Source organism: Gymnoscopelus microlampas (assembly GCF_963454915.1).
Source record: "Gymnoscopelus microlampas genome assembly, chromosome: 6".
Lineage (NCBI taxonomy): Eukaryota > Metazoa > Chordata > Actinopteri > Myctophiformes > Myctophidae > Gymnoscopelus > Gymnoscopelus microlampas.
Window position 1 is genome coordinate 20,068,928 of NC_139943.1, and position 14,375 is coordinate 20,083,302.

The 14,375-nt window shown below is 43.1% G+C and overlaps 1 protein-coding gene across 4 annotated transcripts in view; it reads left to right on the forward strand.

Moving 5' to 3' along the window:
- ripor1 (RHO family interacting cell polarization regulator 1) overlaps window positions 1-14,375 on the forward strand; it is a 68,985-nt gene that overhangs the window by 43,018 nt on the left and 11,592 nt on the right. For all 4 annotated transcript variants that reach the window (XM_084058910.1, XM_084058911.1, XM_084058909.1 and 1 more), the window contains exons 7-15: window positions 1,010-1,159; window positions 3,263-3,326; window positions 3,904-3,947; window positions 5,188-5,313; window positions 6,320-6,468; window positions 6,749-6,881; window positions 10,676-10,801; window positions 12,113-12,279; window positions 12,899-13,589. In XM_084058910.1, the coding sequence (XP_083915036.1) occupies window positions 1,010-1,159; window positions 3,263-3,326; window positions 3,904-3,947; window positions 5,188-5,313; window positions 6,320-6,468; window positions 6,749-6,881; window positions 10,676-10,801; window positions 12,113-12,279; window positions 12,899-13,589 (1,650 nt within the window). The remainder of the gene's footprint in view (window positions 1-1,009; window positions 1,160-3,262; window positions 3,327-3,903; window positions 3,948-5,187; window positions 5,314-6,319; window positions 6,469-6,748; window positions 6,882-10,675; window positions 10,802-12,112; window positions 12,280-12,898; window positions 13,590-14,375) is intronic.

The window sequence follows — 14,375 nt, forward strand, 5'->3', positions numbered from 1 at the left end:
TTTGCTTTGCCCTTGCATGTCTATGCAGCAAAAACCTGAGAGTTAGTTAGTTTAACTCTTGAGTGTAAAAACTGACCCTTGTGCTATGTAGGAACCTTGGTGGAACCAGCGCACTATAATGCCGTCTCAGCCACTAGAATTAACATACCGGAACTATCTTCCCTTAGTTCTAAGAAATGCAGAATTAGTGGATTGTTTTAAGAAGCTGTTAAAAGCTCACTTGTTTTGTAAGCACTTTGTTTTGTAAGGAGTGTTTTGCCTTCTGTACAATTTTTACATCATTGTCTCCACCAGGCCGGAGACTATAGCTATGTTCAGATACTGTATGGATACCATTACATTTTCGGGAAACTAATTATCAATACGTTGCCAGCATAGGCAGTAGGAGAGGCGTTCTCACATGACCTATTTTCCTGTGCAGTATGTCGTGCTCATTCTTGGCGGAATAGTCGAGTGCAGTACTTGCTACTCACGTGAGATATGACAGTAAGCACGCAGACTAGGGCATTTGGTGATGAGAATTATCACTATAGCATCCATGATCCATCCAACTGTAGGCTGGCGGCTGTAACTTAATCCATTAAAATAAAAAAGGGGACAACGAATGGTTTTCTGCCGAGTAAACGGTTATGAAAACAACCATTTACAGGCAGAATAATAATGTGATATGATCTTCATTCATTATCACAGGGATGCGGGGGACTATGGCTCCAGCAGCCTAAAATCTCCACTCCAAACATATCTTGAAATATCACCTCGCTGGAGTCTTGAGATCATGAAGTATCAGTCAGATCCATTCCAATTGGCTGTGTCCACCTTCCAAATGTTGTGGGCCCCAGGCACCTGTCCAGGCGCTCAGAGGAGTGCATCTTTCTAGTGATATTATTATGTTTTCTCCAAGACTCTCTGAGTTCAATTAACACTTAGGATTTTACTGTGTGATTAATATTTGTTTGTTTGCTTACTTACTGTACTCACTATTTACTGTATATGTGCTGCCTGTGTTCAGATTGAGGAGCTCTATGACGCGTACTGTCTGCAGAGGAGACTCAGAGATGGAGCCAACAAGATGGTGAAGGCCTACACAGCCTCACCTACCAGCAAGGAGGCCAGAGAGAGTCTGTCTGAAGCCAACAAAGGATACAAGGAATACACAGAGGTAAGGAGACGAGGTGGGACAGAAGGAGAGAGCGGGAGGTATAAATAAAATGGTGACATCACGTTCAGAGGGGAGAGAGATGTATAGAGAGTGGTAGGGAGACGAGTAGTGTACTTTAACCATTTAAATCCTATATATAAGGTGTGTCAGAAAAGTAACCACGCTCATGACTCAATGCTTATTAAGTATGTCCCTATGTTGCGCAACATCTCACCACTATTCTGCTATAATATTGTTCACTTCTCTCACGTTGTGTAATTACACTGTTGTTACCTATGTCACGCAACTGGAGGTGGAACAAACATGGAGCAAAGAATCAATTTAACATTCCTGGTTAAGTTGGGTTAAGGCCAGTCCACACCAATGCAACTCCTTGCAACATGCAACTCCTTGCAACTACTCGCAACCATTATCCCCAATGGCAGTTGCAATGAGTTTCATTGGTGCGGTTTGGCCTTTAGGGTTAGGGCTAAGGTTATGGTTAGGGCTCGTAGGGTTTACCATAACCCTAACCCTAACACTTCCAGTATTACCCGGAAAACAAAGAGACAGAGTCTGCAGTGGAAGACCACAACTTCACCCAGACCCAAGAAGGCGCGCATGTCCAAATCAAAGATCAAGGTCATACTGATCGCATTCTTCGACCAGAGGGTAGTGGTCCATCATGAGTGTGTGCCTCAGGTTCAGTCAGTCAACCAGCACTTCTACCAGCAGGTCCTCGATTGCCTCCATGACCGGTTTCAGCGCAGCAGGCGGGCTCTGTGGAGAGTCGTGGCTGCTCCTCCACAACAACGTGCCTGCACACACTGCGCTCACTGTAGGCTCTGTCTCTTGGTTTCCGGGTCATACTGGAAGGTTGGGGTATAGCCCTAACCCTAACCCAACCAGGAATATCTAATTGATTTCTCCATGTTTTGTGCCACCTGACGGAGGGTAACAGCAGTGCAATTACAACCTGGAACAGAAGCACAGAGTAAGAGAAGTGAACAATATTATAGCAGAATAGTGGTGAGATGTTGAACAACACGGTGACGTAAGCGGTTACTAGATTTTAGCATTGAGTCATCATGAGTGTGGCTGCCCAGTCCAGACTTTTCTGACACACCTCGTACTTCATTGTACAACCTTATATACTTTGTTGTACATTGCAATACAACAAGGTTATGTGTTGTTGAGCTTGTAGATCATCTTGAGTGCTTTTGTTTTTGGGCGGTGTAACCGCCCCTATATGTGAGGTTTGGACATCAACATTCACTGCACTGTGATTGGCCACCATTGTACCCCCCTAACCCTGCACCGTGATTGGCCACCATTGTACACCCCTAACCCCTACACATTCAATGCAAATCTATACTTTTCTTTAAGTGAGCTTCCATCACTGTGATGTGATGACCACTAGCTGTAATATGATTGGCTGACTTTATTGGCTGACTCTATTCAGGACTGTGATTGGCTAGTGAAACACATGACACATGTGCATAGCCCTATAAATAGGACTATGCACTTAAAAAAACACATTTATGTTTTTTTTTAAGTGAATTACCCATTGTGGACCAACCATTGTACACCCCTAAATTAATTATAACTATAAATAGCGCCACACACTTCAGAAATATTACTTTTCTTTAAGTGAACTTCCATCACTGTGATGACCACTGTGACCACACCGCCCACTTCACACTGGGTGTGATTTTATATTTTCTTCTTGGAAAATCAAAAATAAATTAGGAGGTGAAGTAGGGGCAGGAGGTGAAGTGGAACAGGGGAAAAGGGATGGAGTGATTTGGAGAGAGAAACAGACAGGTGTAGAGCTCGATTTCAAAGAGCAAATAGGAATGTAACCTGACACATTACAGGTGCTCTCTCTCTCTGTGTGTGTGTGTGTGTGTGTGTGTGTGTGTGTGTGTGTGTGTGTGTGTGTGTGTGTGTGTGTGTGTGTGTGTGTGTGTGTGTGTGTGTGTGTGTGTGTGTGTGTGTGTGTGTGTGTGTGTGCGTGCGCGGTCTCTCTCTTTCATTCTCTAGATATGAAAACCTAAAGATTGCGGCGTTGAAAGTACACAGGTTTACATTGTAATGATTTCCTCTGCACACCTCCTCTTTTAGAACATGTGTGTGTTGGAGGGTGAGCTGGAGAACCAGCTGGGGGAGTTTCATCTGAAGATGAAAGGTAAGGAATGAAGGAGGCTTGAAGAATTCACTCATCTGCCTCCCTCTGCAATGTCCTCCCCCCCCTCCGCTCCCTCCTCCCCCCTCTGCCTCTCTCATTCCTGTCTTGATGTGGAGTTAATCGGTATGTCCTACCTCCACCTCTCCACTTGACTTCCCTGTAGTCTCCCCTTCTCTCTCCCTTTTCCCCCTTTCTTCTCATTCTCTTGATTGATGTTGTCCTCCTCTCCTCCGCCCCTCCCTTCTGTCCTCCTATCTCCTCTCCTCTTCTTTCCTGTCCTCTCCTCTCTCCTGCTCTCCTTGATTGGTTAGCTATTCTTTAACAACTTAAACCCTATATACTTTGTAGACAGCGGTCCCCCAGCCCCCCCCCCCACCCCTGTTTCTTATTACACCACATATCTTTGCAGAGAATAGACGATCTACAAGCATTTTTATGCCTTTTATTTCATGCCTAGAATAGGGGTTTGCTAGGGTTCAAGTGGCTACGGGCTCTATTGATCAGTGCTACAATGTTTTTGCGGTGATTCATGAGAGAATTATTGATATATGACTGTCTGTCTATCTCTGTCCTACAGGTCTGGCTGGATTTGCTAGGCTGTGTGCTGGAGACCAATATGAGGTTTGTTAATTTTTCTCTGTCCCTCTCTGTTTCCCTGCTGCTGTCTCTCACTCTCGCTGTCTCTTGCTGTCCATCTCCTTCTGTTTCTGTTCCTTTCTGTTCTGTCTCTGTCTTCTCTCACCGCTGCCTGTGAAATGTGAAGCACAGATGATAAAACAGACAGACACACTCTCTGCTCCCCCTCAGGCACATCATGTCCGTCTCAGCTGGTGTACTCTCTCTCTCTCTCTCTCTCTCTCTCTCTCTCTCTCTCTCTCTCTCTCTCTCTCATACACGCACTGTAGCTCCTCTCACAACATTGTCGACACAGGTCGGTTCTTTATAAACTGGCATTTATTGCTTCAAGCTTTCTTCTCATCCCTCAGTCATGCCGTGAGAACTATATATATATATATGTTAACACAAAAAATAATAAACACACAATCAACACAGTACATAACATAGACCAAATGAAAATACAATGACATGTAGAAATGTGCAAAGCGCAGCTTAAGCGTGTCCATCAAACACAACGGCAACACCAAAGAGAAATCTAAAAATAGAATACCCCGTTGGCCGCTTGTTGTGGAAAAGAGGTTCTTTGTTCTTGGGTTGCTTAAAGTCCTTAGAATGTCTCTTTGACAGTCTGTCCTTGGCTTCAGACGTCTTCAATAACTTTAGCAGCGCGATATCACATTAAACTGCAAGTTTACAGAGCTTAGTCAAAACAGCTTCACACCACCTGTGTGTAATAACATGCATCAATCAATAATGGTCTGGTGTAGTGCTACTGACAGACAGGGAACCTTTGTTCCACCCCAGAAAGTTTTAATCACATCTTGTTTTTACATTTTTAACCTTACATGAAATCAACTATTTATTTAATTATTAAATGATTATGAATTATGCTTTATGAACTTATGACCATGTTTTTTTGTATTTTAGCAATTTTAGTATTTTACAGTTATCATTTTAATAACAGCACTTACACGCACACACACACTCGCATGCACAGGCACACACACACATTAGTAGTTTACCCACCAGAAAGCGTGGACATACTAGTCTGTTGAAAACGCATACGCACATACACGCTCGCTCGCTCGCTCGCTCGCTCACTCACTCACTCACTCACCTACTCACACGCACACGCACACGCACACGCACACGCACACGCACACACACACACACACACACACACTAAGTATCGCAAGGTGGAATGAGAAGGCATATGTCTGTGTGTTTGTTTGTGTGTGTTCAGATTTTTATGAAGTATGGCCGACAGAGGTGGAAGCTCAGAGGAAGAATAGAGCTAAACGCTAAACAGGTTTGGGACAGTGAAGAAATAGTCTTGCTACCTCTCATCACAGAGTTCCTCTGTATCAAGGTGAGTCTCTCTCACTATCTGTCTCACTTAACCAGTCACATATATATTCAAGATTCAAGATATGTGTTTGTCATGCTCATACAAGTACTGTATGTGTGTAAAATGTTGGTGTGGCATGCTCCGCCAGACTGTGCTAACGTAATGTAACGAAATGTAATGAAAACAAAAACAAACATAAGAGAAAAAGAAAAAAATGAATTTAATGGAAAATAATGAGGTATAATATGAGTGCAAACATAGCAATAAGTTATAACGTGTAAAGTATATCAAGTGTGTGTCAGTGTGTACAGTGTGTAAAGTGAAGAGAATTGTGAATAACCAATACAGTAAAGATTTTAATGCCATGCCATCTAATGATTTTTATATGGGAATGCCCTTTAGGGCCTGTGTCCACAGAGAGGGTTTTTTTGAGCGGAGGGGCACTTTATTGACACGCTGTGTGTTCGAACCGATCAACTGTTGCTTTGCTCGAATGTCCAATCATCTGTGTTATCAACTGCACAAATAGCTTAGCTGAAACAATGGTAGACAAGGGCTTCTCATGGCTGTGATAATCATTCAACGTCGGGTCGTACATTACCGGGTTGTCAGACACAGCCAGGAGCATCAAAAGAGCAGTGCTCCTCTCCAAAAATTGAACCGTTTCCAGTTTGAAGCGCCCAGGGCGCTGCTCCAAAAAACAGCGGGCGCCGGGTGCGCTGAAGCGCGATGCTCTACTCTGGGAAGAGGAGCACACTAGCCAGTCTTAACCATAGAAATGCATGGCAGACTGGTGCTGCCAGCCCAAAAGGCGTTCTCTGTGGACACGTCCCTTACTTGTGGTTAGTGACATCCTCGGTTCAAATGTGGCTCATGACCCGCGTTTAAGTCATTCCATTGTCTTTCTTTCCCCCTCAAATCTGTGTCTCTCCACTGTAGTGACAAAGTAGAGATGACATTTAAAATGATCTAAAAAAATAAAGCAGGGCTGGAAAGGTTTCTAATAGGCTACGCTGTGCTCTCCCAGGTAACAGAGCTGAAGAGCTTGGCCAATCACGTGGTCGTAGGAAGTGTGTCATGTGAGACCAAGGACCTTTTTACTGCACTGCCCCAGACTGTCGCCGTGGATATTAACGACCTGGGGACAATTAAATTAAGCCTAGAGGTCACATGGAAGTGAGTACTACATTCTTTTATCTGTTCAGTCAGTAAGTCAACTACAATCACAAATAATTTGTTTCTTTACGCACTCATTCATTCATTCACTCGTTACTTCTTTCTTCCATCTGGCAGACCACACACCAGCGAAAATTGTATTTTCTTCATTTTAACTATATATTGTGTAATATCATATTCTTCTTCTTCTTCTTTATATATTTCTTTATCCCTCCCTCCACCCCTTTCCCTGAATCCTGCCCCCCCCCCCCCTCCCTCTCTTGCTCTCTCAAACTTTCAGTCCATTTGATAAGGATGACCAGACGTCGTTGGCAAGCACGGTCAGCAAAGTTCCGACTGTCAACAAGAGATTCTCAACAGTCTTCAACCAGAGTCCGCCCGACACCCCGTCGTTACGGGAACAGGCATTCTATGTATGTGAGACCCCCACCGCCCACCCTTTACCCTCTCTCTCTCTCTCTCTCTCTGAGAGACATGTTGAGAAGGATACCGTGAAATATTACATGTATGTGATGCTGCTCCATCATAATCCTGTTATGGGGAAAGATTCTCTGTTGACAGCTGGAAAGTGGCCCGTTTGAAATGTGATATTTTCGAATGGAAACCGGATCGTACCATTCGGTTAGTGAGCGTTGCTGATATTGTAATACGCTTTTTCCAGTGTAGCTGAATGTAGAACTCACTCTGTATTGTGACATGTGCCTGATAAATAACAACAACACAGCTACATTTAAAATATAAACTTAGTACTTAAAGTATTTTTTGAACATATCTAGACACAGTTGACTGTCACTGTGTTTAGTCAACTGAGTGAGAGAGCCTGTTGAGATGGGCATTGCATTTTAATTGATAAAGAATCGTTCAGCTAGTTTGATAAATAGGATGCTGGTCTCAATCTCACTAGTGGCTGCAACCCTGCGGACACTTTGATAATCTGGGATCCTCTCTCTTATGGCCTTGCCTGTCTAGTGTCATAAAGTCATAAACCTCATTCATATTCCCAGGACAGTCATTCTTTATTATAGTTACAGTTATAGCAGCTACTACGTTTGCCGTTGGCAAATTTCCAAGGAAACAGTGTTAGCATTGATAGAAGCCCAGATACGTTTATATTGGTGGTGAAGTGCACCTGCACACAGTTACAGTATCCTGTCTTTGCATATGCTGCCATAAAGCTACCGTTAAACTTGGTAGTACTGTATAACTGAAAAAACATTGTAACAATTTTTTTATGGTTTCTCAAGCATGCACAGTGTAGAACTATCGTAAAAACAATTATTTTACACACACACACACACGCACGCGCGCACACACACACACACACACACACACACACACACACACACACACACACACACACACACATTTGTGTAATAGTGGCTTTAGTGGAATTGTGAAGTGCAGTTGATTGTATGTGGCTACTTTGAGAACGTGAGACAAAAACTGGGTTTGTTAAAGTATCCAGTGTCAATTCTGTACCTAATCGTATTGTGGCATTATAGCCATCAAGAATCAAGGAGGTTGATTTGTCACTCACTCAAACAGGTACAAGCAAGCAACATGTTAGTTTGGCATGTTCTGGGAGGCTCTAACAAGAGCCATGCTTCTTAAACAGTGGATCAAGATTGCGAATGTATTTTTATTTATATCTTACTTTTTCTTGTGGGTTCCTATATACTGTACATGTAGGCTTGGACCCCAGTAATTAGATTCAACTATTCCATACCCGGTCGACACATCCGTGGGGGGATATGGGGACATGATCTGGCAACCCGGGAGGCAGTTTGTCCCATATCTGGGCAGCCCCGTAACCATGGCGACATTCTTTTACACTAAAACGCTAATAAACAGCTGAGATTTGGTGAAATAAAAAAACGGGTAATGGGCAATGGCTCTGGAAATGAACTGCAAATTCAGATCAATTGCTCCAGCCACTGAGGAGAACCGGGCAGACAGTTTTGGCCTCACCACCACAGAGGTTTCTCAAATTATAGGAGGATGGTGGAAACTCTTGGGTCTTACTGTCCTAGGCTACAACTTCAACATTCAGCTGGAGGTGGTATTTAATTAGAATCACCAACCACCAGCTCCCTCCTAACTACTCCATTCCCATTTGTTCCACCTCACTGTCATTGGCTGCGTGCAGTCACTGCCACGGAGATTGACCATTGGGCAGCGGTGGACATTGATGTTTGTGTTCCGAGACCGAGAAACACTAAGCCAGAGTTGCACCTGTAGCATCCACTCCCCTGCTCGACCGCCCACTGCAGTAAGTTGTAATAGAGTAGCGGTTTAGAGAACCTATGATCTACAATAGAATCCTGTAGAAGTAAGTTCTGTTGGGAATGACCTAGATCCCTGTAGACAAACCAGAATCCTAATGATGAAGAATCCTTGTGATGTTTTCTTGTTGGGATTTTGAACATGGACAAAACTTAACTGAACTGATTTTGTGAAACCCAATACATTAGAACCTGTGTCCAACTACATAAGCTAAAACCTATTTGTCTGTGCTTGTATCATTTATTTTTTTAACAATGCATGCGCTGTAGAGTCACTGCATGCCTCCAAAAGTCCACTTTGAGGAATTGAGGAGGAGTGTCATACTTCTCCAGTGCATCATTTTACAACATGCATCTTTTGTCAATTGACAAAACATTCTCTCTGAATTAGTTCCAAGTGCATAAAAGACCTGTATGAGAGAACATGCAATGGAAATACAAGGTTTGGACTGGATAGACTCTTCTCAGACGCGTCTGTAAGTTATGAAGTGGGCCTACTCAGCAAAGTTTACTTAACTGAATACTGGTACAAAGTCAGTTTCCAGTTGGTTGCCCTTGCGCAATATCTCAAGTCGTCAGTCACTGAGGCAGAACGGCACAAAACAGGGATGGCTTCAGGCAGGGTGTATGCCAGGTTAAGATAAGACAATTAAGAAGACCATCTATTAGTTGCGAGTGAGCAGGCCAGTGGGTCTAATGACAGACTGTAATTGTCTTTTGGGTTCCAGTTTCAGAATGGTCAATAACCCTGATTCTATGCCATTTGTCGTGTGTTGATTGAGCCTACTCAGCAATTTAGCATGAGTGAATGCTGCTGAAAGGATTCAGTTCCAGTCTGTCGCCCGGGTGATAATTGACGGATCAGTGGAGCCGCAGGGCTGTGGTATCCAGAGAAGATAATTAAGGGAGAGGAGTGTGCATAGCATGAGCTGACCAGAGGGGCTGTTAGTTGACTAATTGAGCAGGCATTTTAGTGTTTGTTAGGTTAGCTAATATTAGCTTGCTAGCTGACAGTCTGTCGGGGCTAGTTGCCAAGACTGGCGGCTTTATCGGACACAGGCCCTGTCCGGGCACAGAAGAGATGGTGGATGGGGATGTTAGCTTCCTGTTTCTGTCAACTCATTTCCTTGTCATGACAGCCAAAATGATCATGACACAAGTAACGACACTCAAAGTTATGCCAAAGAGACTCGTATTTTTGCTCCTGTGTTCATATGACTTATATATTATGCTAGATAATAATTATATTTAAATTATTTAGCATATTGTGGTAAAGACATTTTACCACAGTGAATTTTGTAGATGTACACAATTCACTGTGCTTTACAACATACTCTATTTGTGACAGACAGTCCAACAGAAACCGTTCTGTTATATTTTAGGCGAGAAATAATCAATGCAGCTGTTCAGTATTAGTTCATTTTACACTTACAATGGCTGGTTTAGAGTTTTTTTTTTATATATTTGGGAGCTTCCATGCAGTTAAGGGATGGCAACAGCAACCACCTTGTTTGTACAGGCAGTCATCTTGATGAGACAGTGTCAGTGGTTCTTAGTTGATATAGCATCTCAATAATTTTAACCACTTAATCCATATTTTATACTTTGGCAATTAAAAATAGCAGATGTTCCTGATGCGCTGTGAGCTTGTACGTCTGCTATGTTTGAAAAGTATTGAAAATGTTTGGACATTTTTTAATCATTGAGAATTGTTTAACACAAATGTTATCTTTTGGGGGTCCCTGGCTCAAAATATTTTCAGATGGGTGTGTGTGGACAAATACATATCAATTTGGGGGTCGTTGATATGAAAACATTATCTTAATTCATGTTGGCGTCACCAGTCTTCTGGCCTGTCCATGCATCCCTCATTCTGCTCCTTTTGCAGGACTTTAAATACTCCTTGATATTTCTCCTCTCTGTAGAACATGCTTCGTCGTCATGAAGAGTTGGAGAACGGAACAGCTTGGTCTAATTCATCGGAATCATCGGATGATTCCTCCAGTCCTCAGTTGTCTGCAGGAGGACTGCGCAACTCTTCACAACATAAGGTAACAAACCTCTTGTCTTGTCTTTGTGAGGAAAACTTTTCACAACCTACTCACCAGGTTGGTGTGTAGGTTAAAGGAGCTACACCATGAATTAAAAAAATAATAATAATATTTGATATCATATTGTTTATGTCCCTCAAACGTTTTTCAAAAGGTTTGAGCCTAAATCAAGCCTCAGATATACTCATTCCAACTAACTTCTCTCTGGCTTATAAAGCACTTTCACCTGCAATACCACATTGTCCTGTTTGGCACAGGGCGCTATTGAGCCAGTTTGTATGCATGTTATGTCCTGGTTCTGTGTGGAAAAAAAAAAAAATGAAAAAAGAAAAAATGAAAAAAAAAAAAAAAAAAAAACCTTTTTTTTTTTTTTTTTTTGGTTAGAACTGAAAAACGGGAGGAATTGTTCCCAGACGTGACGTAGGGTGGGGGAACAAATCTGACGGACTGTTTTCAGACCAATTTACATAAAAAACACAGATAGCCTATGAAAGCCTGCATGCTCGAAGTCGGGTATTTGTTGGAACAGAAGAGAGGTGGGGGAGACCAAAAACACACAAAAATGAAGAAAAAGTTAAAATTCATGGTGTAGACCCTTTAAGTAACAATAGACCGTCACTAGGCTACGCGCTTTGCATAAAAGCCACTCACCTTAACTCCTTTGCCAGACAAAGTAGCCTATAGCCTACAAATGAACAACCGAAAGAAAAAAAAGCTTTCTCAAGCAAGCGTATTTTCTACACAATTAGGCTATTGCTATATGGCATCTCTGACTGTCATATCCAATAAAGTTATTAAGAGATTTCGATTAAAATGTTCAAATTTGTGCTTAAAATAATAGAAACAAGTTTCTGTCTCAGTGTGGTGGACACTGGCTAACAGGACAATTAGCAGGACTATTAACAAGTTAACCAGAGATCTCGCCTCACCCACGTTGACATAGGTTCTGCACATTGATATGTGTTATTGTTGATGAATAAAAGAGTGCTTCTTAGGCAAGAAACACACCTTGTGTGTCTGTGTGTGTAATTAAATGTCATTCATTAAATAACTAAATGTAACGTTTTGGAATAAATTGGCCAGTTCTCCTGCTGGCTGGGCCCACTTCACAAAGGGCCCAGTTCTCTTACATTCTTGTTCACGTCCTCCCACTTCTTGGTCCAATCCGGTGGTCTTGTTATTTGGATTTGATAGAAAAATTCACTCTAGATTATAGGTACAGATTGATGTTGCATGACTATAGTAAATTATTAGTGTAACTGCAATTAATAATTAGGAAGAAATGTTATGTCTGTCTTCCTCCCTCTGAAGCCATCGACAGTGGTGACCCCAGAATTGCAGCCGGCTGCAACAGGAAGTCCCACGCCTCCTATTGACATCACGTTCAGTCCCAGAGACTCTGCATCCTCAACTCCAAAGTCCTCCCACAAAGTCCGCACCACCACTGCTGTGACAGAAGAGGAAGGAGAGGAGCTCAGGTGTTTTATTTGCCTCTACTGTACTAATTGTTTTTACTTTTTATTTGTCATTGTTGTCAGATAAAAAGACAAGTGTAATTAATCTTCATCGTTCCGATGAAAATCAGTGTTTCCCAAGCTATTTTCCGGGCCCCCTTGGAGGGGCGCCAAAGATCACAGGGGGGGGGGGGGGGGGGGGGGGGGGCGTGAGGCCTTGTCTTTGCAGTTAGAACTGCAGAAGAATTTTCGTCGTCACCTGAAGACTCAACTCTTCAGACAATATTGTATCAAGTACAAGACATTGGAAGCTCCCTGCTTGTAAAAAGAGAAGCTTTTGTCTAGTGCTACAAATGCACATAACTCAACATTAGAATATATAGGTGATGAACACATAGATGGCCACATATACATCATGCAGGTATGCTTCCTCTACATTGTCATCTTCTCAGCTTTCTCCCTCCGTCTCAATAACAGAAATAAGTCAAAAAGTGGAGTGGACTGCCTAACGCCCTTAGTAAACCCCACAAACTAACATCTAATATGTTTTTGACTTATTTTTACTTGTACGTGAATAGCAGAGATGACACAAACTGCTCCTTTTCCATAGCTTTTATTGATTCATTTGTGATTTTATTTAAAGGGAGGAAGAGGAGCTTCCAGTCACTGTGACAGCAACACCCAGAAAAGAGGAAGAGGACTCTGGGAAACAGTCGCCCGTACCAACAGCTGGTGGCACGGTGCATAATGGCCTCGCCTCTCGCTCATATTCGCGGTCACTGAGTCACATCAGTGAGAGCAGTGCCGATGGCGTCATCTTGACAGACAGATCCACAGCAGAATCGGCGGAGGTCTCGTCTTTGGCATCCGGCGTCTCAGTCAATGACATTGAAACGGAATCACCCACGAGAACGCCTGAACCGCCACAGATTTCTGTTGCCACGGACACCGCAGCATCGCCAAAGAGGGTTGTTGTCACGGAGGATGACACAAAGGGTGACGTGTCAGATTGTCACACAGCCGTGGTCGCAGATACTGAAGATTACAGGGAGGGCATGGAGGAAAATGTGGACTGTGACACGCTCTCACAACCCAGCACGCTCTCACAGAGCACTGAAGATGGGGCTTATGTGGCCCACCGGGTGGTAGTGGAGGCCGAGGAGAAGCTTGAGCCTGAAGCGGGTTCAGAGCATGGAGAACGAGAGGTGTCGGTGGACAGTGGTGTGGAAGAGGCCTTGGCAGCAGTCATTTCATCTCTGGACGATTGCAGAGGACAGTTCCCTGAGCTGCAACTACTGGAGCAAGAAGTGAGGCTGTTGCAAGCTACATTGAAGGTGAGAAGATGGGAGTTGGAATTGAGTTTCATGTACCAAATAATAGTGCTGTAACTGCTGTTAGATTCCATCTCCGGTTTATACTTACAAGTATTTGCATATTCTACTTTTGGTGTGGAAGTGAAATTGCCATCTTAAATGATAATGTATTCTCCATCATCTGCTGATCAACTAAAGCTTTAGAGCTTGGGTAATGTGAAAGTGAAAGTGACTTTAGTCCTGTAGTGAAGACACCTCCTTAAGTTACTGGAACCAGGGCTAAGATCGCTGCTCCAACAGGCTGTTTCCTGTCCTATTCTTGTCTGTCTATTGACCAAGATAGATAAAATACCTTAGGAGGGTGGTCTGTCCTGGACAGAAAAAGAGCTAGACCAGAACAAGTGAGGGAGGGAACTAAGCTTCCCAGCCTGGTTCCCTGGGGTGCAGGAATAGGGTGTGGACCTTCCTGCCTCTTCCTGAAGTAACTTTTACCTTCTCCAGAGTCAGCTAAGATGTGTCTGGGATAAAAAAGAGAAGTTTATAGATGAATTGAGTCATACTGAAGTCTTTCCCCACTGACTCAGGGCCCAACTGTCAACTGACCAGTAATGCTTGTAAACCAGAAAGCATTTACTGTCAATTATACTTTGGGAACCAAAATCACCCCTACCTAACAAGAGTACCAGTGCTAAATGATCGCTGTATATCCATGATATCCTATGAAATCCATGTTTCCCCTTTTCTGTGTGTGTGTGTGTGTGTGTGTGTGTGTGTGTGTGTGTGTGTGTGTGTGTGTGTGTGTGTGTG